Source organism: Phyllosticta citribraziliensis, assembly GCF_038025025.1.
Source record: "Phyllosticta citribraziliensis strain CPC 17464 chromosome Unknown J3D65scaffold_2, whole genome shotgun sequence".
Classification (NCBI taxonomy): Eukaryota; Fungi; Ascomycota; class Dothideomycetes; order Botryosphaeriales; family Phyllostictaceae; genus Phyllosticta; species Phyllosticta citribraziliensis.
In genome coordinates, this window is record NW_027117339.1 from 1186350 (window position 1) to 1211505 (window position 25156).

The 25156-nt window shown below is 55.5% G+C and overlaps 8 protein-coding genes across 8 annotated transcripts; 5 read left to right on the forward strand and 3 right to left on the reverse strand.

Moving 5' to 3' along the window:
* Window positions 1-154: 154 nt before the first annotated feature.
* Window positions 155-1138, forward strand: J3D65DRAFT_212334 (uncharacterized protein). Its single transcript, XM_066794504.1, has 2 exons — window positions 155-843; window positions 946-1138. Exon 1 carries the CDS (start codon window positions 279-281, stop codon window positions 834-836), a length of 558 nt encoding a protein of 185 aa, XP_066658650.1. The 5' UTR covers window positions 155-278; the 3' UTR covers window positions 837-843; window positions 946-1138.
* J3D65DRAFT_212962 (uncharacterized protein) lies at window positions 1095-2902 on the forward strand. Its single transcript, XM_066794507.1, has 3 exons — window positions 1095-1971; window positions 2047-2516; window positions 2756-2902. The coding sequence occupies exons 1-2, from the start codon at window positions 1352-1354 to the stop codon at window positions 2453-2455; spliced, it is 1029 nt and encodes a 342-aa protein (XP_066658651.1). The 5' UTR covers window positions 1095-1351; the 3' UTR covers window positions 2456-2516; window positions 2756-2902.
* A 756-nt stretch (window positions 2903-3658) lies between these two features.
* J3D65DRAFT_664747 (uncharacterized protein) lies at window positions 3659-4795 on the reverse strand (the record flags this gene model as incomplete). The annotated part of the gene is made up of 2 exons (XM_066802768.1): window positions 3659-3910; window positions 4787-4795. The coding sequence occupies 2 exons, from the start codon at window positions 4793-4795 to the stop codon at window positions 3659-3661; spliced, it is 261 nt and encodes an 86-aa protein (XP_066658652.1).
* Window positions 4796-6075: 1280 nt separating this feature from the next.
* On the forward strand, window positions 6076-7272 carry J3D65DRAFT_600116 (uncharacterized protein; the record flags this gene model as incomplete). Its single annotated transcript, XM_066797952.1, has 1 exon — window positions 6076-7272. One exon carries the CDS (start codon window positions 6076-6078, stop codon window positions 7270-7272), a length of 1197 nt encoding a protein of 398 aa, XP_066658653.1.
* A 421-nt stretch (window positions 7273-7693) lies between these two features.
* Window positions 7694-11371, reverse strand: J3D65DRAFT_212396 (sodium/calcium exchanger protein-like protein). Its single transcript, XM_066794505.1, has 2 exons — window positions 11026-11371; window positions 7694-10977 (listed from the first exon to the last, which is right to left on the reverse strand). Exons 1-2 carry the CDS (start codon window positions 11236-11238, stop codon window positions 8116-8118), a joined length of 3075 nt encoding a protein of 1024 aa, XP_066658654.1. The 5' UTR covers window positions 11239-11371; the 3' UTR covers window positions 7694-8115.
* A 324-nt stretch (window positions 11372-11695) lies between these two features.
* On the forward strand, window positions 11696-14993 carry J3D65DRAFT_613546 (chromosome condensation complex Condensin, subunit H). The gene is made up of 3 exons (XM_066799123.1): window positions 11696-12096; window positions 12143-12410; window positions 12457-14993. Exons 1-3 carry the CDS (start codon window positions 12029-12031, stop codon window positions 14626-14628), a joined length of 2508 nt encoding a protein of 835 aa, XP_066658655.1. The 5' UTR covers window positions 11696-12028; the 3' UTR covers window positions 14629-14993.
* Window positions 14961-17507, reverse strand: J3D65DRAFT_613549 (eukaryotic translation initiation factor-like protein 3 subunit B). The gene is made up of 3 exons (XM_066799124.1): window positions 17230-17507; window positions 15640-17176; window positions 14961-15582 (listed from the first exon to the last, which is right to left on the reverse strand). The coding sequence occupies exons 1-3, from the start codon at window positions 17487-17489 to the stop codon at window positions 15175-15177; spliced, it is 2205 nt and encodes a 734-aa protein (XP_066658656.1). The 5' UTR covers window positions 17490-17507; the 3' UTR covers window positions 14961-15174.
* Window positions 17508-21985: 4478 nt separating this feature from the next.
* J3D65DRAFT_664752 (meiotic nuclear division protein 1) lies at window positions 21986-24168 on the forward strand (the record flags this gene model as incomplete). Its single annotated transcript, XM_066802769.1, has 2 exons — window positions 21986-22009; window positions 23515-24168. The coding sequence occupies 2 exons, from the start codon at window positions 21986-21988 to the stop codon at window positions 24166-24168; spliced, it is 678 nt and encodes a 225-aa protein (XP_066658657.1).
* Window positions 24169-25156: the final 988 nt, after the last annotated feature.

Here is a 25156-nt window from a genome sequence, read left to right on the forward strand (position 1 = left end):
GCTACGTTGTGCCCGCTAGACCACCCTGATGATTACCATTTCCCCTGCAGGCACGACGACATGCAGCGCAGCGCAAACGTTTCATCTTCGCCGTCGTCGTCGTCGTCGTCGTCGTCGTCGTCGTCGTCGTCGTCGTCGTCGTTGCCAGCGACGTTGAGAAGGAAACGACGTTGAGATGGAGACGTTCGAGGCGGTCGTTTCACGCGTCCGTCCACTGGGTGGCCACGTACATCAGCCTGGTCGGATTGCCACGTCCTTGCGATTCGAGCAGGGCATCCATGGCTTGCGTGGCTGATTGGTTTTGGTGGCGGGGGTTCGGCGGTGTGGGTGGTAGGTTTGCTAGAGATGGCTCCGTGCCTGACGGACCGCCTCGCTGGTTTCTCAGCTTGTCTGCTGTTTGGGTTGCTCTCCCTCGATCATCTTCTCTCTGCCTTCTTCTTTCTTCCCAGCTTTGTCTTCTGCTCACTCGTCTGCGCACCTCAACAACAGACCCATCCAACCACAACTCCTCGCATGCCCAGCGTGGCGTTTGCATGGCAAGACACGGTCTGGCCCGGCCCGGCCTGCATCTCAGATTGTCGTGTGAAGATTGGGCAAAATGTCGGGGATGGTGGGTAGGTGGTGCAAGGGATCCAAAATGTGGCGTGGCCTGCGTCGGACCCACGTACCACGGCGGCTCTACGCGTGCGCCCACATGCGACAGTGCCTCCATCTTCTTCCCTCATCTTCCAACTCAGCCCCGGAAGAGGCTTCCTTGCTGCCCTGCTCGCCATCGACGTAGGAGGCGGTGTTGGAGCTGTCTTGTTCCTGGCAGGCAGGCAGTCAGCAGCAGATGAGTGCGTGGTAAGCATGCAAGGCATAGTTACGGTTTCGCGGTGGCGTGCTTTCCTTGCGTTTCTCTTCCTTTTCCAACGATGTCGATGAGATCCCTCACGCATGTCTCAGCTGTCAGCAATCAAAACGCCACGAGGCGAAGTGCTGCGTTCCCCAATGCGTGCCCTGCCTCCCCCGCAGGCAGCGAGCGGGCTGCTCTCGTGGCTACCTTGGCTGGCTGGCTGGATGGTTCGAGATACATGTAGGCAGCCTGAGCGGACCTGATGGCGTTGGACCTGCCAAAAGAGTCACTGTATTACTTCGACTTCATTTTTCTTCAACGCCATGCCATGTCGCGGCCTGGCCAACACAAGAAAGAGCAAGGTGCAAAAGCAACAGATGTTAGGATGAGCCTCGGTCATCTGCTCTCTCCTCATCGACTACACTTGCCGAATTCTCAGTCTACATGTAGAGTTGAGAATCCACAAACGGCTCAAACCTTTGCGCGCTGTTCTTCAAACACCGATGATGGCCGTTGATGGGTAATACACTGGCTGCTGCTGAGCTAGGATGCGTGTGTGGCATCTCTAGAACTGCCTCTAGGACGTTGGAGCTCTTTTTTGAGGCCGGTGGCCATGCACGTCTTCCTCTCTCGGAATTTGTTGCTGACTATGAAAGCAGAGAAGAAGTATGTGGCACTACTGCTGTCTCTTCAAATCGTGCCGCCTCTTTCAGTGAGAGATGGGAGGGCGCCGCTTCTCGACGCGGTCAGCACGACCAGCTTGCCAGAGTCACGGTCAGAAAAGCAACCACACCTGTCAGAGAGGTATCAACGAGAACATTTGAACGGGTGTTTCCTAGAATTTTGTTCGATTTCAATTGTGTAAACCACGATGCAAGCCGCCTTCATCGACACTCTGACGACATGGCAACTCAGTTCCACCTAGAGCAATTCCGCGCTCCACTCCAACACGTGGTAAAGACCCCTCCATGGTGGCATTGCTCTTTGGACTTTCCAAGTGGTTCTTGTGCGGTCAGTCTCTGTTTTGCCAACTTCTCATCACACTCGACGTTTCTTTCCGTGGACGTGTGTAGCGTCCTTGTCCACGCCGTGGACAGGCGTCGAAAGACGCGGTTGGATAGAAGATCAGACGAAAGGTATGCCCTCGTTCCAATTTATCGGCATCCAGTCAGTCCGGCGCTTCAAGAATAAGACGCTCAAGTGCGAGAAAGACCCTTTCGCTTTGCTCCGGCATCACGGTCTTCTCTGACGTCGCTCCCTCCCTCCATCGCTCTCTCCAACCACACCGCACCGCAAAAGAGAGATGCAGCGCTACCTCCCTATGCCACCACCACAACTCCCCTCGGCACCTCCACTCCGCTGGCCGCCAGCTGCATCTGCCGCTGTCTCGCTATGAACGCTCTTCTTCTCATGACCGCGACGATCAGCGCGACGCACACGCCAGCGAAGACGGCGATAAAGAGGACGATGACGACGATGATGGCGACCTGCGAGGTTGCGAGGGACCGGGAGGAAGCCATGGGTGGCTCTGTGGAGACGGAGAGTATTGGCCTTGCGGATTGGTTGATTGGTCCGCTGATCGGTCGCGGAGGTGTTGATGTTGACTTCGACGCTGAGTGATGGATTCTGTGTGCCTGTGTTGGACCCATGGACCAGTGCGTCGGTTTTCTTTGTTCGACAGGTACGTACGGTACGTGGTCAGCTGGAGAGAGCATGTGGTTGCTCGGGCACCGTCCCTGGACTCTGACGACTGCAGAGACAAAGAAAAGAACGAGAAGAGGTGGACCGGGCAGCTTTGGCTGTCATGGTAGCATTTCCATCACTCTGCCCTGTCAACCCAGGTCTTTGGTAGTTGTGCTGTTGATTCGGCTGTCTGATGTCCCTCGCGCGCGTTTCTGCTGACCTGTTATCATTGCTCAGGAGATCGTCGTGATTGCGGAACCATTGAACAATTTTCTCGCGGCCCAATGCGCATCAAAAGATGCAGGTGGGTGAAGGGGGACAGAGGAGCTCTCCTCTTCCTGCTTGCCTACCTCTGTCATCAGCCAGTCAGCCCGTGGCGCAATCAATCCAAGTAACTGCCTCAACATCCTTCACATCAGGACTCTCTTGTCTTCGCTACTGCACTGGAATACTCGTCAGCTGCGGGAAAAGGGATAGAAGAAAAGGATTGCACACCAGAGGCGGTTGAGGCAGATATTCGTAAGGATCTCGCGAGTTCGAGGCCTTGAACGTGCTGCATTACCCACCCGCACCTACAGATTGATAGACGCCTATGGATGCTCCTGAGTATTCAGGATACGGGCATATCGAGTGCCCCCTGACACTCTTTCGTAGATGCGTTTGTATGTTCCTCATCTTACACAGGCGTCACGACTTTTGCTACCAGCCTCAGACGATGAATCCGGAATCAAAGATGAATACAACCACTGCCTCTCTTAATTCTGTACGTACAACACACCGGCGTTCCGCGTCGAAGCATTACCCTCCAAATTATCTACTGCGTGGCAACGCCCATGTCTTTTCCCAAGCTCGTGGGTACTCCCATGCTCCAAAGCGAGTAGTCCAAACAGTACACCCCTGCGACTCCGACGGGGCAGATCCCTCTACAAACGGCTCCGAATTACTCCTTCCGTCGCCCCCCCTGACCCCCCTGATCTCAACAGTTGTGCAGTTCCACTCTCGGGGCTCGTAGTATGTCTGGCCTTGACGATCTGAAAGCACCCCCCACCCCCCGACAGCCATCACCGTGGTTTCCTGGGAATGTGGAAAGATGGGGAGGCCTCATATCCGGTTCAAAAGCGGTCCCAGGAAAAAGTCTCTCTACGACTGGGTCCGCGCCCTCCGAGCCGCAAGCTTCTTGTGGATGAACAGGCCGACGAGGAGAAGAGCGATGGTGCCGACGATGCAAAAGACGAGAATGACGCCCGGCTCGCGCGCGGCAAAGTTCTTTTTGCGCTTGAAGAGTTGGTGGACATGTGCAGCCGAGTCGTCGGCGGCGCGACGCGCGTGAAGCGAGAGGGCTTGTGCGAGGGCGGGCATTTTGCGCGGGCCGATGTGGAGTGAGTGGGGCGCCTGGAAGCTGTCAGTTTACTAGTCGTTCGCTAAGATGGCATCGTCTGTTGACGAATTGCCATATTCGGCACCGCAATGAGTCGCAAAGCGCGCTCTCCAGTCGCGGACGGATCGGACCAAGATGGACCTGTCGTGACTTACAGTCTATTCGAATGGCTGACGCGAGTGTCTTAGTAGCAATAACTTCGAGGACGTGGAGCTGGATGCGGTCAAATCAGTCAGGACGCGATCAGGTCAACAAGACGAGTGACGTAGGAGCGGATTGACGGGAAAAGCGAAGAGTCCAAGACTGGCAACGGCGGCGGTCGGGCCCAGTTGCGGTATTTCTGGGTTCTGGCAGGTGGAGAAAGAGAATTGAGGCGCGTGGCGTTGCGAGGGCGAGCCAATTGGCCGTGCAGAGGGGTCCCCGGCGACAAGGAAGGTACATACAGTGCAGCTGGCGATATGCGATGTGGATGATGGTGTGAGCGGACGTGGAATGAAGCAGTCAATTGACGAGTAGCCGGTGAGTCGAGGGAGGGCGAGGAGGGTCGAGGGAGACCTGGGTCAACAGCAACGCAACGGCAGAGAGAGGAGGAGCCGAGAGCAGACTGAATGGAAGGAAAGGTGCAGGTGGGTGCGTCCTGCAGTCCAGTGGTGACCATGGTGACCTAGCACGCTTTGGGCCTAGCGGCGGGATGCGTGTTTACCGTCTCCCTGCCTCCCACCGGCCGCGTGCAGTCTCACCATGAACGAACCACGCACCTCATGCCGTCGTCTATTGCCTTGTTGCTCTTCAATGCACATCACATACTCTCGCTTGGATCACTGGCCGCCCCTGTTTGCGGGGGTGGATCCGCCGAGTAACAGGCCGAGGCCGGATACAGCAGCACGAACATTTCCCATCTCGATTCCATTTGGTATATCCTTGAACGCTCTCAAGCCCTTCCTCTCGGCTGAAGTAAGCTGAGCGCTTCTTTTTGCGTCTGATGGATACTGCCCACCCGTTGCAAATTCGTTGCCTGTCTGCGTCGACTGTCTGTCGTCTTCCGTCCCAGCCAAGGGAGCCAGGCCCGGCCAAGTCATTCACGCCGTTCGGTTCATCTCAACCGTAGCTGCGTACATGTATCAAGTCCCCTCTGGTACCGTACGCTGATGGACTCGTGACCGTCCACAACGACAGAGTTTGCGCCGGCACACTGAGGTACGGTACCTAGCCATGAGATATGCCGGTAGGATCGACGGCTGCTGTTCGGGATCTGCTCTGGGTTCGGTAAGCTTGGGCCATTTCTCCACAACCTCTCGCTTCTCGTCAGCAAGATTCTTCGCCCAATTTTGTTGGTTCATCGAGTCTATCATTCTCTTCACCAATTTCATCAAAATCCCGTCGTCGCTACATCGTGTTGAATCGCCATGTCCCTGTATCAGCTCATGCGACCCCCACGCGTCCCCTGCCGCTGCGGGGAGCTACCCGAGAATTTCACCATTCGTTAGGCATGATCCTTCTTCGACGCTTGAAACTAGACGCGGTCAGCTTGACCTCCACTGGCCGGAACCCAAGTACGGCCTATCCAAGAGCTCAACCATCATCTACTCAACGCACTGGGCAATTTGCGAATTTTTGGCATCCTCATAGATTGGCTTGAGTTCCGTTCCGAGTGTTGCATTCAACTTCTCCAAGCATTCGTAACTGGACAAGTATCGCTACAAACTTCGTCATCGATTTATCCATCACTGTCGTCATCCTGCCGATGCAAGCAACTGAATTTCGAGGCAGGCGCGCCTTTCTCAGCGACAACCTCGTCGATGGAGATGAAAAATGTACACCACAGTCGGGATTTGCGGCGGCTCTCGACTTGTGCAGCCGATTGAAGCCTGCTACGAGTTCCAAAAACTTAGCCCAGAGTTCACCGAGATGAAGCTCAGCAGGAGGCAAGGCCTGGTGATGCGAATCGAGCACAGAGGCCCCAAGTGAAGCTCAGCAGGAGGCAAGATCCGAAGGTCGAATCTTGATGAGATGGGGAGGAGAAGAAGAGAATACTCGGAGCGGCGGTCGTGGGTTGTATTAATACCTCAGTTGGGGTCCTGGCGAGGTCCGTTGACGTACCTATGCCAAAAAACACCGCCCACTTCACCCATGGTCCAACAGTGTCTCCCCAACCACGCGAAAGGGACACGTTGGGGTCATGACCATCCGTACAAATCTATTCCAGCTCTGCGCCATTGTCCCTTCAACTCCATCCTCGCAAACCGAGCAAAATCCTCTCGAAAACACACGCAAAGACAGACTTCTTACAACCACCACAACACGAAAGTTTGGCCACCAAAGAATGCCGCTCACGCAAATCCTGCACCATTTGCGCGAGCAAGGCCAACAACGCGACTCGGTCGTCGCGTCGGACGCCGCTTCAACTTCCAAGTCTTTGCCAGGGGCCGCGTCCGACTCTGAATCCAGCTCTGAAAACTCGACGTCGCCGAACACCACCGCCAATACCAACAACGGTCATGAGCAGCGGCGCACCACTGGTGCTCCCACCACCAAACCCAAACACGACCTCAACAAGCCCTTGCCTCCCCTGCCACCGAATCAGTCAGACACGGAGACATCAGATGTCGACAGCAACGAGAAAGACAGCTGCAAGAGCAGCAGCAAAATGTCAACCAAAACCGCATCAGCGCCCTCGATTCCGTCAAAGGCAAGCTCAACCACACTGCTGTCCAACGGAAATCATCACCGGCACGACATCTCTGATGCCAGCATCGCCGCCATCCTCGACAAACTCGCGGACGACGACCGGGAAATTATCGTCCGCGCTCTCAACTCGGTGCGCTTGGATCCGTTGAACAACCCCATTGCTCCGGCCAACCAGCGCAAAACGGGTGGGTTGGAGGGGAGGTCGTCGCCGTGGCCATCACCAGCTGTAGACGAGGAAAAGAAGGAGAAGAACGCCAAGAACAAGCGCAGGTGGCTGAGCCGCTGGCCGTGGAGGAGCGGAAAACGCAGCAAAGGGAGGACCAGCAGTGCTCGTGACACTGCTTCATCTTCCTCTCCCTGTTCTCATTGCCCCTCTTCACAGGCAACGACGGCGGCGGGGCACACCAGTGAAGGAAACACCGCGGCGCGTACTACGAGGTCACTCATCGGCGGCTCAGGAACGGCAGCAAAGCTACTGCGAAAGACGGCACAGGGAAAAAGAGAACGATCGCGACAAACGCAAAAGAAAACACTCAAAGGGCAAGCGCTACGGCAGATGCACGCGCGGAAGAAGGGACAGGCGCAGAAGCAGACGCTCGGAACGAGAGCTTTGAAGACCAGAGAGCGTTCGCCCGAGGCGATGGACGAGGGATGGGACATGACGAATACCTTGCTGACGCTGTTATAGACGACGTCTGTACTGTGAGACCGCAGACTTTTCAACGTCGACGCTGTCCCTTCTTTTTCCAAAATGCAGACACACGAACAAGTGGACGAGTTCAAGTGATGAATGCTGGATGGTACAATCAGCTCGCTGCCGGACTACCTTACTGCACAACCTCAACTCGGCATCCCAAACACTGTCCAACCGACTTATCCACGCTTCATTGACCAGGACTATACATCCGCCGCCGCCTTTGTGCATCATTCACGCGCACAGTTTCCATGTCTCGCATCTTCCTCTACCACACCCGCTAGTAATGCAGCAGACAACCGCCATCCCAATCCATGGCAAATATGCAAGCAGATACAGAAAACCAGCAGAGAGCGCCGCCACCATCTCGAAGATCGCTCAGATAAACCAAGCCGAGCCAAGCCGAAGTGAACAAAGCCAAAACAGACGGAAAATGGATCGATGATCCAGCCAGAGTATCTCAACGCCAGCCACGTACGCGAGCAAGGCAGTGGACGACAGAAGAGCAAGCGACCAAGCACGAGGAAAAGGACGCAAATATGGCTGGGGTCGAAGGACTGGAGTGATGAGAAAGACAAAGGGGGGAGGAGGGGTATCTATGCTACACGAGAAGGACAGGACGCAAAGGCGCAAGATGAAGAAAGGGCAGACCATTTGGGAAGCGAGCGCTGTAGGTACTGAGAGGAGGGGTAAAGGTCTATGCAGCATGTCGGGAGAAGATGAGGGAGGGAACAGAATTGATACAAACATGTCGCTTCGTAAACTCGTCGAGGACACCAACCTCACTGTCTCATCGCCAACTCTTTGATTCGTTCATGCCAGACGCCTCTCTGTTACTCACCAAGACCCATCATTCAGATCGCTCCTAAAGCCTGTCAATTCGGCAACTAAGTTGCCTGCCGTACTCAACGCCCAGAGGACGACCAAACAGGTACCGACCAGCCGATCCATGCGCCATCCGCGCATGGAGACAAGAGCAAGCAAGCCCAAGAGCGTCACAAGCAGCGTAGCGCCACTAATGACAAGCGTGCTGTCAACGTCGAGGTGGTACGGCTTGAATTTGACGGGGTGGTTGGGATGCTTGTCGTGAGAGCGCTCGGCCTTCTTGATCGTCATGTAGCAGCCGCTAAGGCCGATGCCGAGCAAAATGTTGAGCATTGGCCCGCCAAAGCACGCCGAGAGCGCCATGACAGGGAAGCCGAGACGCGCAACGGTTATGTCCGCAACAAGGTCGCCCATGGAGTTTCCCACGGCGAAGATGGTCAACCCAAGAATCGCGTCGCTAATGTCGAGGATGACGCCAAGGGTCTTGAGGACACCGACAACTTCATTAGCAATGGTCGAGATCCAGGCAATTGACACGACAAATCCGAGAAAGCAAAGCATCGTATGCCAGCGTGGTGGGCGCAGAGGCGTCGTTGTGGCCAAGAGCAAGAGAAGAACGGCAATGGAGCAACCAAGCGATATCGCGGCTGGAAGGAGGAGAGCGCGAGGATTGGAGAGATCAGTATTAGCCCAGACAATCAGCGAGACGAAGAAGGGGGCTGTGAAGATCTGCACGATAACAAGCCAGCGGTCCCATTGCTTGGGCTCAGGCGCAAGTGGCTTGTGGGGGTGAGGGATTGGTTCGGGTGATTGGGCCATCGGTCCGTCCGACGGCGAAAGTAACAACAAAGGCGGTTCGTCGCGATATCTTTCCTGACCAGCTATCCCGGCCGTGGTCTCATTCCCGTTGCCCCGCGATTGACCGCCAGAGGGACCAGCAGGCTCATCATCGGGACCAGTGATGGTGATAGTGCTCGGTGCAGATGGGCGAACAACGGGACTGGGCAGAGCGAAATCTGGTTCTTCCTCCTCTGCATCCTTGTCCAACTCCACAACAGGAAGCGTGATGGTCAGGAGAAAGACACTTGGTGCCGACACAAAGCCCAGCAACCGTTCCCAATGACTCTTCTTTTTCCAGTTGTAAAGTGTGGGAAACAATTTGGAGGTTAGTTGCCTTGGTGACGGCATTCTGTCGGGCCACCATTTGATTGGCCTCTCCTCTTCCTCTTCTTCGATCTCTGGGAAGTGCTCGTTGGGAAAGATCGAAGACAGCGGAGAGATACTGGGAGAAGCAAAACTGAGCGGTTTCGATCCTCCATGGGGAGACGCTCCTAGTTCGTGATATGCAGGGAAAGGCGACTTGGAGCCTTCGCCTCCTGACGGTGGAATTACCAACTTTGGCAAAGACTGAGGAATAGATTTTGGAGTATGTCGTAATCTCCCGGGCGATGGAGGCTCAGGTGGTGCGAGACGATCTGGTGACTTGGCTCGACGGCCTTGAGGTGCAGGACTAGGTTCTCTGCTTCCAGGCTGGGAAGTAGGTGGTGACAAGGATATGGCAGGAGATGGAATCATGTTGCTTGAAGCCGTCGAAGTCGAAGCATTTCTGGGGCGTCCAGTTGGAGGTACGTGCAGGTGATCGGTGTCCTCGGCAAGAGGACCGAGAAGATCAACGTTGCGCGACTTTTTGGACCACGCTTTCGGATCAAATCGTAACGAATCCGCGTCGTTTACCGACACGGCACGTGTGCGGCTTATCGCACTCTGCCTTGTTGGAGGGCGAGATTCATCGCTATCGCGGGATGACGGCCTCGCAGCGGGATCCGAGTAGACTGACAGCTGGTCCTGCTGTTGTGCAGTAGTAAATGTCGGATCATCGGAATACCGCCTCAAATTGATGGGCCGGGTCTGGATGTTCCGCGACTTTTGCAACGATGAGAGTACCGCTCGAAATTCCAAAGCTCCCACGAGACTTGGCCTGATTGGAGGATTCTTCGACGCGCGACGGTCGCCCAAACGCGGTCGGCTAAGTCGCATGTTCCTATTAAGTTCGCCGAGCCATCTTTCTCTTTCCTCTTCGTCCGCGGTTTCGAGTCCTGGTTCGTCATTGGCATTTCCCTGTTCCAAGGCAGCGAAGTCTTCAGTAGAGACATTGTGAGAAAAGTAGGACGAGGACCGACTTCGTCCATCTTGCTGAGGGAACGGGGAGAAGACTTCGGCCACTTCGCCGCCAGGGCTGACAAAGTGTCCCCGTGCGGTTGCTTCCACAAGTCTTTTGCGCTGTCTTCGTCCAAACCACCAATGCCACCAGAGCACAAAGACGACGTAGAAGATGTAAAAGACGACCATGGCAATGCACTCCCACAACGATAGCTTACCGTCTATGAGGAAAACCATGCTGAAGGAAGCTGCGACGATGAAGAAGCCCACATCTCGCACAAAGGTGCGTTTGTCGACTTTGAACGGCCTGGCGAGAGCCATGGATCCAGCAACTACGGCAGTGATGAAGCTAGCTGCTCCAATGAGCTCTCCAATGGCCAAAGTCCCACTGTTTGTGTTCATGGCGGCAAATGTCGAAAAGACATCTGGACTGCCATTTCCAAAGGCCAGAAATGTCACGCCCGCCATGCTCTCGCTCATACCCAAGAGACTCGATATTGTGCTGAGGTTTACGCAAAAGAAGTCGCTGGCAGCAATGCCAATGGTGCTGAAAAGCAGGGCGAGCCATAGGACGATAATGGCAAACGCCACAGGCTTGGCGTGGGGAAGGCGGCAGTAATAGAGCTGGAGGTAGGAGACGATACCGGCTTCTTCGTCAGGACAGTGCTGGCGGACAAAAGCGCACTTGTCGACGGCGTTGTTGACCAATCGGCACTGCAAGTGGGGTTAGCTAAAGTCGCGTGCCAGGAACAATGACGCTACCTCGAGATCATCTTGGGAAGAGAGTCCGCGCGCGCGCAATGACGAGACGGGAGATTGTTTCTGGGTATTTGAGAGAGAGTCGGCAAGCAGAGCGGCCACGGCGAGGAGGGACACCAGGACGAGGGTGGCTAGGAATGGGCGCGGCGAGTATGGCGATTTGCGACGTTGCGCGCGCGGCCGGCGCAGCAGCGCATAAGGATGGGATTCAGCCATGGCTCTTTGCAAACGAAAGGAGGTCAAGGGTAGAAGAGGAGCATCGCTGGCTGGGCGGACGGGGAATTTTGAGGCGGAGAGATGGTGGAGAAGTAGCTGGGGCGGCGACTTGGCCTTGGACTACTTGTGCCAGGCAGGCAATGCCATGGCAGCTCGGCCGGGGGGAGCCACCAATGACGATGGTTGTGGCTGAAGGGACGCCACGCGGGTCCAGGCCGCGGGAAAGGAAGAATTGGCTCCAGCGCGGCGTACGGGAGTCAGTTGGAGATGGGTTTTCTGGCCCAGGTGCTGGCGCCGCGCCATGTCAGACCGGGAGATCATCGACTGGCCTGTTGCAGCAAAGTGTCATGCGCGTGCGGCCTGCGTCTTTCGGTTGGTAGTGTGGTAGTGCGGCGGTGCGGCGGTGCAAGCCAACAGAGCTCCCGGCCGTCAGCTTCACTTTTGAATGTCGGTCAAACATTCCAGCTCTGGCCGCTTGATTCCCGCATGACGATCGTTTAAGACATTCCTTGAACAATGCAATCAAGTAATGTAAAGTCTGACCTGCCTCTCAGCTTCCGGTTTCCTGTTTGCGCGGACCCCGAGTCATGTCTAATGCGCCTCAGGCACGAGCCGACTCAGATTCTGCCACATCCCCGTGACCGCCCTCCCGCCAAGGGCCCGCGCGTCGGCTCCGTTGTTTACAACCAAAGGCGCCAACAACTCGATCTCCGCACGCATTCGGCAACGACCCTATGCGTCGCAACCACAGCAGCCCGCCAAATATCTGTCGCTGACCTTTACAACAACCATGGCTCGCCCGACAAAGCACAGGCTGTCTTCTGGCGGAGTGGGCGCCACGCCCAAATCCGGAATCAGGTCAGTGTCTGTATCTTTGCGAGAGGCCGCCTCTAACCTCCTACAGGGTGCCGCTCAACGATCTCAGCGATGACAAGCAAGAGAAGGCCAAGCGCCTTCAATCGCGACAGCTCCAACATGAAGCCGCCATGAACCAGATACGCGCCGCTGCGACCCCAAACAAGCGACGATTAACATTCACCGGACGCGATCCTCAAACCCCCTTGGCCAGCGACGAAAGCCTGATAGACCCGCGAAGCAGAGGACTGACTCCTATGAGGAGAGGACCGATTCTAGCCAACTTCGAGGAAATGATAAAAATGGCAACGGATAATGTAAAGTCCCAGGCATTGCAGTTGGTGATGAAGGCTAATGACGTAGAAAATCAACGCGGCCAATTCCTGGAGCTTGGAGCTGATTGACTACTTTCACGAAATGTCTCTACTCCGCGAAGGCGATAACATCAACTTCCAAAAAGCGAGTACCACCCTGGACGGCTGCGTCAAAGTCTACACCAACAGAATCGATAGCGTTGCGACAGAGACCGGCAAATTGTTGAGCGGCTTGGCTACTAGCAGTGACAAGAAGCGCAAAAGTGATGTGGGCGACGAGGAACGCGACGCTGAAGGAGACGAGGACGTGGATGAGGACGGACACCCAAAGAAAAAGACGAAGAAGAAAGCGAGGGCGGCCGAGGCTACGCTAGTCTCGAGCTTTTCACAGCTCATGATAAAAAAGATGGAGCTCGAATTCTCTGTGGATCCGCTTTTCAAAAAGGCAGCAGCAGACTTTGACGAAGGAGGCGCCAAAGGCTTGCTCATGAACAACCTATCCATCGACTCGAACGGCCGAATTGTATTTGACAGTAGCGACGATGCACAGGATGCCACCGAAGAGATGCCGGACGAAGAAACCACCCAAGTCAAAGAGGAAGAAGACGAAGCGGAGCAGCCCCAAAAAGAATTAGATCTCTCGGCGTTGGGAGCCAAGTTCTTCCCAGACCTTTCAGTCCTCGACGGTCAGGATATTTGTCCGTCTCTGAAGGGGTTCGATTTTGGAGACCCAGACGCCGCTGTCAACCTTCCATTCCTCAAAGCGTCCGAAGACTGGCGCAACGAGCAGAGGGCCAATGAAGAAGATGGAGACGACGCGGCCGGAGATTTCCTCAACGATGGCTTTGACGATGACGATGATGGAGGACTTGGTGCCTTCGACCTCCCCGCTGAGACTGGATTTGGCGAAGGTGGAGAAGCTTGGGCAAGAGAAGCAGCCCTGGACCCTCAAATGCGTGTCCACAAGGTGGACGTGGACATGGGAGACGAAGAAGGCGAGGAAGCAGTTGGCAAGACTGGTGGTTTCGACGCCGAAAGCTCGCACTACGATATCACCGTGGGCAGCCGAGCTGAGCATGAACACATTCTCAGCTACTTTGACAAGACCCTATCCAAGAACTGGGCAGGCCCCGAACACTGGCGTATCCGCAGAATAAAGGACGCCAGCAAGAGCCAGGCGCCCGCTCCGACTAAGCGCAAAGAAAAGGCACCATTCGAGATTGACTTTTCGGCGCCAATGACGCAATCCATGGCCGATTCTCTATACACCAAGGCAGTTCCGTCTGCCATTCTTCTCCCAAAGAATCAATGGCAAAACAAAACCCGCAACCTACTCCCAGACGACAAACACTTCAACAGCCAACAGCTTCTCCATCTCTTCATCAAACCCAACGCTCGCGTCCTCTCGCGTAACAAGACATCGAAACGAAGGGGCAGCAATGTCCGGCCTGGAGAAGACCCGAAGGCCGAGACGGACGAGGTCATCTGGGCACAGCACAACGAAGACCCTACGACACATAATCCCGATCCGACTACGCTCGGCGTGGGCGGAGGCGATGATGACATGGACGACGACGGCATCGGCATGCCTCACAACGCCGATTTTTTCCAAGACGACGAGGAAGACATTTTTGCCGACGCGCGAGAAATGTTTTCGCCACACCCAGAAGACGGCCACGACGCGCAAATGTTGGGCGCGGATGGCATGCTTCCGCCCGCGGGCACGCAAGACACGGCATTTGGCGCGCAGCTCGTCACGGCCGGCCGTCGGTTGCGGCCCGAGTACGTGCAGTACGCGCGGCGAGCTAAGCAGGTCGATCTGCGACTGCTCAAAGACAACATTTGGAAGGGGATCGGCCTGCCCGGGGACGGAGATTCGGAAGGAGAAGAAGACCCGCCAGAGGTGCGTCCGCCCACACATCCCGCTTACAGTCCTGTGCTAACGCGTCAACAGCAATCAAACCTCAGCATGTCGGCGCCGCCCAAGCCTACTCCAACGCCCGTCAAGCCTGACAGCGATGGCACGCTCATGTTTACAGACGTCATGAATGCTCTGCCTGCTGTCTACCCGCTAAAGGCCATGGCTGACATTAGCACCAGTTATTGCTTCATCTGTTTGCTGCATCTGGCTAATGAAAAGGGCTTGGTCATTGAAAATCAACCCGAATATCTGGACTTGAGGATCCGCAAGGACGATGGCGCTGTTTCAGGAATGGAGTAGGGCGTGTGGGGATCGAGAGACTTTGATCGTTCGAGACGAGAAGGACAAGACAGCGTATCCAGTGCGTGTTTGCACGGCTGTTTGTTGTAAAAGAGATGTGCATACCAGGCGTTTTGGTGGGCGGTTAAGGGTGGGTTGGAGCCATGGACTGGCTTGTTTGGTTGGTTGGTAGATCTTCTTTTGGTTTCTGGCCGGCGCCTGTTGATTGTCGTGTATAGAGGCGCCAGGATGGTCTGCGGCGGGTCGGATGTGGCTACGGCCTTGAATAGACAGAGCTGTCTACCACGAATCCACTTTGCATTGTTCAGGGTTGCCTCGAGTTTTCGGTCAGTCAGTTGAACAGGCTTTGCCTTTTTCATGCATGCTACGTAACTCCCCGCCAAGCACTTCATTCCCTCGTGTCGTGGAAATGCTCCCTCTATACAACCCGAACCCAACCAAAAGGAGGCAGTAAGGCTTTTTCCCGCGTTAAACCCACTTCCCGTTGGAACTTTTCGTTCATCCTCGATGCCATTGAAGAAAAACCGCTAGCGCATTGCCTGCCGTTTAAGACACGACCTCCTCCGTCTCCTCGATAATCTCCTCGACCAACTCCTCAATGACCTCTCCGCCTTCGGCTTCGTTGGCATCGTTTGCGGCAGCCTTGGCGGCGGCGGCGGACTCGAAGCCCTCTTCGTGGAGGTCTTCGACGACACGGTCGCGCCAGGCGAGCCACTCCTCGAGCTGGCGGCGGCGCTTGTCGACGACGGCCTTGTTGGCCGTATTCTTCTTCTCAAAGTCTTGCTCATCGAAGATCTTGCTGTACTCGCGCAGGTTCTTGCGCACCTTCTTCTGCTCCTCCTTCGACAGCAGCGTCGGCGGCCGCGGCCGCCACACGAATTGCTTGAAGCGCTCAATCTGCTCCTCGCGCAGCAGTTGGCCCTTGAAGTCCCAGATCTTGTAGCCGTTTTCAATCTGGATCGTCTTGTTAGAATTTTCGTCCCTGTGTCATTCACGAGGGTGGGGGCTTACCGGGTGCATGAAGGCGGACGAGACGGTGGCCAGGTAGCGGCCTGACGGATCCCACTCGACGCTGGTGATGCCATAGTGCTCGCCTTGGCCGATGGGCATCAGGTTGGCAGTAAGGTCCTTGTACGCCTCTTCCGGTTGACCCTCAAAGTCAAGGTCGAAAAAGTCCAGGTCACAGCTGACTTGCGAGTGGAGAGTAGCGACGACGACGAAGCGGCCCTTGGGCGACCAGTAGATGCCGTTGTTGTTCTTCTTGTCGAAAGTGCGCATGTGCTTGAAGTTGCCAACCTGATTGCCCTTTGCCTTTTCGGGAGCAAAGAACGAGACGGCGGTCTTGGGCGCGACTGCAGTGTTGCCAGGGACTTCACCGGTCGTGATGAGGACGAAGCGGTTACCCTTTGGTTCCCAGGCAAAGTTGATGACCGTGTCCTTGACCGAGTCGATAACCTCTACGGGAACACCCTTTTCGCGAATGCGGAAAATTTCGAGGTTTGTCGTCATGGATTTCCTCGACTTGGTCTTTTGGATATCGATCTTGACGCAGACGTATTCGGCATTCGATTGCCAGTGGAGCTTGGCGTCGGCGACGTTGAAGAGATTACGGGTCCGGACAATCTCCTTTGAGGGGACGCTCATGAGACCGACCTTGGCGGGGGCGCTGCCAGATTCGGGGGTCCAGTAGCATATGAGCTGCTCGTAGCTCTTGATGCCCTCACGCTGCGGCGTGGTGGGCGCCCACTCAAAATCCATGATGCCGTCGACCTTAATTGATGACTTATCGAGAAGGTTCATCCGGGGGGCCTCGTACACCGAAATGGACTGGCCTTGAACCATGCGCGCGACGTACTTGTCATCAGCGGACCACTTGAAGGTGGGCCATTGAAGCTTCTTCTTGATGGGGTTGCCATTCTCGTCCATCGAAGGCGGTACGTCGATGGTGACGAATGAGCGGAGAGGCTTGGAGGTTGCAATGTCCCAGATGATGTAGTTCTTGCCATCGTCTTCAATCGAGAGGTTTGGAACGGGGTGAGTCTCGTCGACCTGCAGCGGCTGGGGAGACCAGGTGACGAGGTAATTTTCGTTGGGCGAAAAGTTGACGAGCTTCACGCCAGGGTGCGCAAAACGCTTTTGCCTGCTCCAGGACCTGCCTCCCCAGAGCTGCACACCCTGCTCGTGAACCGACATGAGAAACGTGCCGAGCGGCGACCATTCGACAAAGAGCTCCGTCCAGTGCTCGCGATCCACAACCGGCTCCGGAGCGTCCTCCTTTTCGTGCCAAAACACGCCAACCTTCTTGTCCCGGTACATGGCGATCTGGTCGCGGGGGTCCGAGAGCCATGATCGAAGGTGCTCCTTTTCTTGGAATGGCTCGATGGTGGGCGGCTTGTACTCCTCGTCGACTCTGCCTTCGCGGCCGAAGCGCTCGACGTCGGTAAGCTTGTTGACGAGCAGCGTGTGCTTCTTGTCCAGAGGGACACCGTTGAGGGTCTTGGAGGCGGCAAAGGCCTCGCTTGGGGCGCCGAATTCGACAAAGGCATATCTGCAAGGTGTGAGCGCGGCTCAGAGCTACAGAGGCGCCGAGTATCAATTTACCCCTCGGTCATGCCCTGATCATTCAGCGGCATGTGAACACCCTCCTCGGTAGCATGTCCGACGGTGTTGAGCTTGCGCAGCAAGAACTTGATGAGCTTGGAGCGGCTTGCTTCGGGCACAACGGGCAGGCCATCGATGATGACGAACGCGTCGAGGCCCTCCTCAAGGCGGACCTCGAATTGGTCCTTGAGGTCGGAAAAGTCGATCTCGCTCTCGTCAAAGTCGTCGTCGACGGGGAGGTTCTCGTAGGAGGGCGCCATGGTTGCGGTGTTGTGGTCAAATGCCCGTGGTGGGGACGCGAAACTCGCCATAGATTTCATTCCAGTGCGCCCTCTGGGCCGGAGTTCTTCCGGGCGCCCGTTGCCAGCACCTTTCCGAATGCGGCATGGCACAACCGAGTTCGCAGTGTCTTTGTGCCATCCAGCTACTTACTGTACGTACACTCCTGCTGTCAAACCTGCCAGTGATTGTTCACCAGGAAAACCATGGCGAGAGCATTCTTGCACATCTAAGCCTCAGTACGATCTGCGCACCAGCCACCAAGAAACCAGAGGGGGACTGTGAACTCCATCATCTTCCGCTTCCCTTGATGACAAGCTCTCCTGCACGACCAGATTTTGCGTCTTTCTTTCCAAAAGTCCATGGTTCTTCTTTTCTTGCCAATGAAAATTTCAGAATGGAGGGACTAAAGGTTCGAGACATCAAAACAGGCTGCAACATCGCTGGTCGCACTCAAGCCAGCGACATGATTGTTCAAGCCCGACATGTGTTGCATCCTACCTCGGCTCAATGGAACAAGAAATGGCTGGGAATTGGTTGAGCCTTTCACAAAGGCTTCTGAAGACATCGCCAGCTTCGAATCAACGTTACCGTCGTTATTTTCACCAACGATTGCCAGTTCCAAATCATCTGGCGCGTTGAGCCGCACCGGCCAGAGGGAAACTTTCGGACAGTCAAAACGGACATCATGCAAGCTGTTGCAAAATTTTTCTGGCTGCTGTTTTATCAAATCAACTACAGAAATTGGAAACCGCTACCGGCGCTTGCAACCATCCTACGATTGAATTCCGCAAGCATACAGGACGCTCAGAGATTAGTCCACTTCCGAAGCTACGAATGGCAACGCTTTTGGCTGTCCATCAAGCGGCGCTTGCAGTGCGAAGGATCAACTTGAAGCGGAATCATGATAAGGAAAGGTCCTGCATCAGTTGGTGACATGCAGGATTGTGATTTTGGTCGAACGGTTCGCAGTACTTGCTCTTGCAATGCCAAAGTTGTAGCCCACATCCTGACCGAGAATGGACCGCAGGACAGGGAACATGTGCGAGTAGGCATCGCCAATCTAAAGGACAACATTACTCCCAGCTCTTCACACCTCTCACAGTTCGGAGAGTCTGGTTTGGGGCTTTGACTATATCAAGGCTACAGCACTTTATGGAACTCATATCTCCAAGTTTCTTAGTGCCGGAATCCTCCACATGTCGCTGCAAGACCTATCTATCTGCGTCAAAAGCAGCCGCTGCGCAGCCTTACCAGAAAGGAGCAAGCCACCCTACGATCCAAGAGAACGAATCATCCCGATAAGGACATCATCAAAAAACACTGCCAAATCGGGCACGCATTGTTCTTGTGACCAAGCAAAGCCAAAGGAAAGAGAGAAAAATAGCCATCAGCCTGCATACATGACGGCATCAACACTCCCTTATCATGGCATCTTCATGCAGCACCGCGTGAGCTGCCGAACTCCGAGCGATGCTGCATGTCTCCGCCTTGCCATCACGCCAATCTCGAGGCAGTTCTCACACACATGGCACGCACGCGTGCCCCAAAGCGCTGAGCTGGACATGGGGGCTGGTCGTATGTACTGTACATATCATCAATCGCCCTGCGAATTCGATTCGTTGGACGCGATAGATCGTCGCTATGGAGGGCATTCTGTTTAGCGAGAGCACACGCAACGCTGCCCGCGGGCACCCTCTTCGTTTGTCGGTCCGGGTGCGGGCGAGAGAGCGATAGATCAGCACTTGATATTGTCGTTGCTGCCCTCGTGTTGATTCACTCATCGATCGTAGCTTTTCTTGTCAGTCTGTTGGTTCTGCTGGTCAGCTTCTATGCCAAAAGAGGTGGTGGGGGAAAAGTGGCGTTGATAGCGAGGCAATCAGAGGGAATCGTCAACAGACCAATCAGCATCTTCCTGTCTTCCGCTTGCATGGTTTTGGAGACTCTTGTTGTTGGCAGTGGTACACAGAGGTCCGCCAAAATCGCACGGCTGTAGTGTAGCCGTTGTCTTGCGCTTCGTACCGGGCACCCACAAAAAAGCGTGGAGTCTCCGCCACTAGGTGTGCCAACGCAACGACAAGTCGACGACTAGACAGCACAAAAGCGGAGAGGAAGAGACCCGCAAGCGAGGCATCCGCGGAAAGGCTGTACGCATTAGCCGTCTCCCGCGAGCTGCTAAGATGGGAGAAAAATGGTAAAGGTGGAATCCAGAATGGTCGGGGCCTCTACTTTTGGGGGGAAGGCACAGTCTGGTCGACATGTCGATTTCTGTAAGCGAGCAAACCACCTCATGTTACCACATACCAACGACCTGTTCCAAGGAACAGAGTATTTCCAGACATGGAATTCTGATATCCAATAGGAAGCATTTATTATGCCTTGCTAGCCGTTGTCTCCACAACCCGACAGACCACTCCATCCACCGCCATGAATGCTCTCCTCGCTAAAATCCGTCAACAGCATCGGCTCTGCACACGACTCCGCTCTCACGGCCACGGCAAAGTAGTGGACAAGGAAAACACAGCACCGTCGCCGCACCTCAGCTCAACTCACCTCATACGCTTCTCACTCACTTGCCACCTCTTCTGTCCACTCACTCATTCCCCACATCCTCCGGACACTTTTTACACAAAGCCAAGGCGGGGATGCGGAGCATTTTCCACCCCTTTCCGCCTACTGTAGCCTGACAGTTGCTACGGCGGACTGGCCTGGCCCACTTGCCAAAGTTGTCTGTAGCGGCACAGAATGAATGGACAGACGGGCCGGCCGCGTCGCCCCGCGCGGGGCGGACCATGCGCTGCCGTCTGTTTGCATCCATGTATCTATGCGTGTACTGCCTTTGCACGCTATCTGATGTAGTCGTGATGGAATGACTAGAAGAGAAAGACTTGCTGCGATCCGCGGCCTTTAGCATTGGGGCTTGCTGGAATGGGCGGAGGGGGGAAGAGAGCGACGAAAGGACAACTTCTCTCGATCGCCCCCCTCTCTCCCAATTGTTTGAGGGAATGTGGTCTGGTGTATCTGTCCAAGTCTGACTCTTACCTGACGCCCGGGTCGTGTGAAGAGCTGCATGGCTGAACATAGTCCTATGGGACAGGGGCGAAATGCATGCTCTACCTGCGTTGGTGCAATACATGTAGATGGTTCGGCAGTCGAGTGAAGGGCTAAGAGTAAGTAGTGTGCTGTGGTGTGGCGGCTTACTTGTGCTTTTTACTGCATGTTCTTCGACAGAAACACAGTGATCGACAGAAAGCGTCTCTAGAACCTTCTCGTTTCTGCTCCGCCGGCGATTCAACTACTAGATGTCTGATGGTGCTGCAGGGACGACGGAAGAAGACAGTGAGTCAACAATGAGGAGAAAGGTGTAGAAGCCCACAGAGAGGTTCGGAGCAGATGAATCATCGCGGCCGCCACACGATGTTGACGTGATCAGTAATTCGAATTCAAATGTATCCCTCCCTTTTGCCGACAACCTGGACGTATGCGTGTCGATGATGATTGAAAGAGCCCTGCGGTTGCGGACGAACGTGCGGACGACTTGGATATGCGCTCGAAGATCGAGAGCAGTGGTCTTGTATGCAGGTAGATCTCGACGAAGAATCGGACAAGAGAGAGTAGTACCTATGTAGGTACGGATAGTTGGGCCGCGTAATCATCTGGAGCGTAGCGTAATTCACGTCCACAGTCTGGCGGTATTGATTGCATGCTTTGTGCAATGCGGGACACAACGGTCTCCTGTCTCGCGCCTACCTTTGGCCATGGGCGATTTCGAACATTTCGTAGAGCTTGTGGCCGTGCCATGTGCTGTCTTCAACGGTTTCTTCAACCGCGCCTCTTCTGAGTTCGTGCGAACAATCTGACCTGCTACTGAAAAGGTCTGATCACTCCGACTTACGGCTCGTCTGCGTCCCGAGTCCCGAGTGCCGTGATGAGGGAGTTCGGCTGCTGTTCGCTTGCTTTTCCCCTCGCTTCCCTGCCTCGGTCGGGCGCTCTGGCATGCTCGCACGAGTAGGGCCATGCGGTGCAGAAAGAGGGTCCAACAAGTGGCGGCGGCGGCCGGCGCCTCGATACGAGATGGCTGGTGCGGTGCAGCTGGTGGTGCTGGTGCAGGGCAAGCTTGGCCTGTACCCTAGCTTAGACTGTGCGTTGGTGGGTTGGCTCGTTCGCTCCAACGCCCGCGCCCCGCCACTCCATGCTCGTGGCGGTGGACGGATAGACGGACTGTAGACGGACTGTAGACGAACGCCGTTGTTGGGCTCGTAAGTGGTACCCAAAGCTTTTTGAAATTTCTGACAACGATGAAATCGGAAACGCAGATTTGTGCGAGAAGAAGCATTGATAGTCGTGGGAAGCTGACAGAGTGCTGTACCACATACCAAAAGGGGAATGTTCTGGGGTGCGGGAGACGCATGCTGCGCTGTACTGTCCTGCACCACACATGTGCGAAATACATTGGTACTTTTTCGTGCAGCTCACTATGAGGACCAATCCTCTTGTGGGTGTATGTTAGTGGGGAACGGGCTCGGAGACTTTGGAAAAGTTTTTCCATACACCACTGTGGCAGGGAATCTGTTGCATATTTGGGCGACGAGCATTGCACAGGCAGCCAGAGAAAACTCTTGCTGGCGAGCAGGGCAAAAGTCTCGTGTCGGGGATTTACCCAGCGGGCAAGACGATGCTGAGCAGGCCACTGTGACGCTACTCGACACCCCAGTTGCAACGATAGTCCGTATCTTATAGCGACCGTGAGAGCGAGGCGGCCATCGCGAGGCAAATAGGCGCAACGCGACTTGTCAACATGGTTTGAGGCGGACTGCTTGGCAACGGCGATTATGGTGTAGTTCGCTACCCTGAAGCACCAACTTACCAGCTTGCTCCTTGTCCCAATCGTTCTGGATTTTTCTGTCGCTACGGTTCATTTTGTCGGCGTGAACAATGGTACCCAGGTCAAGTACCACACTAGTGCGATACCTAGTAGTGAGCCATCTTTTGAATTAGCCCGCCACTCACCGCCCCCACTGCTGCCCGCCGAGCGGCACCGGCACTTCAAGACGCGTGGAAATCAAAGGGTCCACGGTTCGGATGGGGAAAGCCTACCTTAGCGCTACCAATGGTGTTTGGAGAGGCATGGAGCACGGTGTTTGAACAACGGTGCTGCCTGTCGAGATACCTGCGCGGAAATTTGAGCGTCACTCTCGTAGGCCTGCTTTCATGTGCTTGTAGTCTGTCTCCGCGCGAATCTAGAAATGGAGATGAGCCATTTGGGCATGGCGATGCCAAGAGGTGTCTTGGTTGCCAGACAGATTGTGGCGGACACGTCAAAGGCTAGTAGAGACTGGCTGGGCCGGAGACGCGCTGTTTGTAGTTTGGATTTACATGGAGATGATTTCGGATGATCTTTGATAGAGAGGCGTCTTGTTGACTTTTCCGTAGCGCATGGTATTCGGAGAGAGGTGACCGGCCTGCAGCAAACTGCCGCGCAGAATGAACATCCCGAGCTGCAGACGGGTTAGTGTGTCGGTTGAGATGTCAAGGCTTGAGCTTTTGTTGGCTTGCCGATGACAGCGGTTGAGCGACCTTGCCAGGGGCGTGGGCTGCGGTACGAGAATGGGGGTGGTGGGACATGACGGGTAGCGGCGTCGGGGAAAAAGGTCTGAGATGCTGGAGGCTTCTCCGCACGCGTCCGAGACAAAGGCAGACAGAGAATTGGAATGAAGCGGTGGAATGACGAGCGACGTGCTGCATCAATTTTGCCCGAGACATTTGATGTTGTGTCAATGGACTTGGCGTCAGCTGAGGGCGCGTTCCCGCTCCCGCGCCGCGAACCCTGGCCATCATCTCAACAACCTTTTGCATCATCATCGTCGCCCACTCTTGTTTCCCCAAACAACCTCAGCAGGTGGTTGTGAAACCAGCCTCACTTGACTCAAATGGCACGCGTTCCCTCCCTGTCCATCTCCACTTTTCGCCTTTGGCCCCCGCTGCTTGCTCACCGGCTCCACACAGGCGCCAAAGTCGCTCCCGCCCGCTGCCAAGCAAGCTCTCATCCTCGACTGGTTCCACGAGTCAGGTGTCGCGCACAGCATCAAAGACCTCGAGAAAGCTCTCCCGGGCGTCGCCTCGATCAATGCCATGCAGGTCAAAGACTACCTGCAAGCCCTCTCCGACGACAACAAGATTCGCGTCGAGAAGATTGGCTCGGGCAATTGGTACTGGAGCTTTCCCAGCGAGGTCAAGCGCGACAAGGAGGCGGAGCTGGCGCGAGCGCAGAGCGAGTGGGACAAAGCTGCCCGGACGCTGGAGGAGCTGGGGGCCAAGGTGGATCAGATGAGAGCGGCGCGAGAGGATGATGAAGAGCTCGAGGCCGCGGACAGCAGGCAAGAATTGGCGGGAAAGATGGAGACGCTCAAGACGACGCTGGCAGGGTTGCGCAAGGAGCTGGCGAGCTACAGCGACAGCGACCCGGTCGAGTTGGAGCTGAAGAGAGGCGCGCTGCAGAGGACGCAAGTCGAAACGGAAAAGTGGACGGACCAAATCCAATCCATGGAGATGTGGTTCAAGCAGCAAATGGGGGGCGACCGGGAGGCTCTACTCAACTTGAAGAGGATCTACTATGGCGACGAATTCGACGACGACGACCAAGGCCTGCGAGAGCTGTAGGTGCGAGCGGGTACCCACAAGCGTGCGTCTCATTTTCCTGCCATCTGACGAGGAGTGCATCGTGGCATGGGTCTCGGTTGGGACCGGGCGCCTGCAACTAGCTGGAGTGTCTTATCATTTTACGCCCCACCGACGACAACTCTATCTCCAACTGCTGAATTGCTTTGATCGGGGCTCAATAAGGGGCCTGTTTCTGAGATACGAGGCCGAAGCGACACTTGGCGAGGGGCTTGGTTTGCACATGTTCCGGGAGCGCGTCGCAGCCGGAGTGGGAGCCATGTCGCCGTCGTGCTTGCTGCGGGAGGAGGTTGCGTGCAGAAGACCGTAGGAACATACATACATGGCATGGCATGGCTAGCGTCCCCGCCCAAAAAAACGGTGTGGAAAAGAAAGTTGGCCTGTCTGTGGCGGTTCGTGTCCCACGTGGGCTCGGGCTCAGTGGCATTCGCGTGCGCGATTATTGCCGACGAGGCCCTGTGCGGTGTTGACTGGAGAGAAAAAAGAGGACAAGGAACAAGGGCTTGGCTGGAAGACGGTTGATGGGATGGTAGCTGGTAGCCAATGCAGAAAGAGGTCGAAGAAGTTTTTTATGGCATGGCGCCAGGATCTACGTGCAGGGATAAGGGTTCCCCTTGAAGCTAGAGCCAGGCGAGCAGGGGTCAAGGGTGGTGGTGGTGGTGGTGGTGGTGGAGTGGTGTTGAGGATGAGGACGAGGACGAGGACGAGGTGTGAGAGCACCACCACAGAAGTCCCAAGAGTCGGGTTGAAGTGTTTGCAACGACGACGCGCGAAACAGGCCGGGCGTGCCATGATTTGTGAGATGTAGTCTCATCAACGGCAAAGATTCGAGTCGTTCTCTGTGTGACTTGTGCTGCAGCCGCAACCCGCGCAATGCCGCCGACCAGAGTGTCCCAGGCTCCCGCCCGACCTCCAGCCACACGACCAAGACTTGACCGTCGCCTTGTTTCGACCTGCCGTGTGCCAACTT

Bases quoted from the DNA above. Each gene is read 5' to 3' on its own strand.
- J3D65DRAFT_212334 (XM_066794504.1), top strand. From the start codon at position 279: ATGGCTTGCGTGGCTGATTGGTTTTGGTGGCGGGGGTTCGGCGGTGTG.
- J3D65DRAFT_212962 (XM_066794507.1), top strand. From the start codon at position 1,352: ATGGGTAATACACTGGCTGCTGCTGAGCTAGGATGCGTGTGTGGCATC. The intron at 1,972-2,046 runs GTATGCCCTCGT...AGTGCGAGAAAG, and splicing joins GATAGAAGATCAGACGAAAG to ACCCTTTCGCTTTGCTCCGG.
- J3D65DRAFT_212396 (XM_066794505.1), bottom strand. From the start codon at position 11,238: ATGGCTGAATCCCATCCTTATGCGCTGCTGCGCCGGCCGCGCGCGCAA. The intron at 10,978-11,025 runs GTAGCGTCATTG...CCCCACTTGCAG, and splicing joins CTTCCCAAGATGATCTCGAG to TGCCGATTGGTCAACAACGC.
- J3D65DRAFT_613546 (XM_066799123.1), top strand. From the start codon at position 12,029: ATGGCTCGCCCGACAAAGCACAGGCTGTCTTCTGGCGGAGTGGGCGCC. The intron at 12,097-12,142 runs GTCAGTGTCTGT...AACCTCCTACAG, and splicing joins ACGCCCAAATCCGGAATCAG to GGTGCCGCTCAACGATCTCA. The intron at 12,411-12,456 runs GTAAAGTCCCAG...CTAATGACGTAG, and splicing joins TAAAAATGGCAACGGATAAT to AAAATCAACGCGGCCAATTC.
- J3D65DRAFT_613549 (XM_066799124.1), bottom strand. From the start codon at position 17,489: ATGGCGCCCTCCTACGAGAACCTCCCCGTCGACGACGACTTTGACGAG. The intron at 17,177-17,229 runs GTAAATTGATAC...CACACCTTGCAG, and splicing joins GATCAGGGCATGACCGAGGG to ATATGCCTTTGTCGAATTCG. The intron at 15,583-15,639 runs GTAAGCCCCCAC...AAGACGATCCAG, and splicing joins CGTCCGCCTTCATGCACCCG to ATTGAAAACGGCTACAAGAT.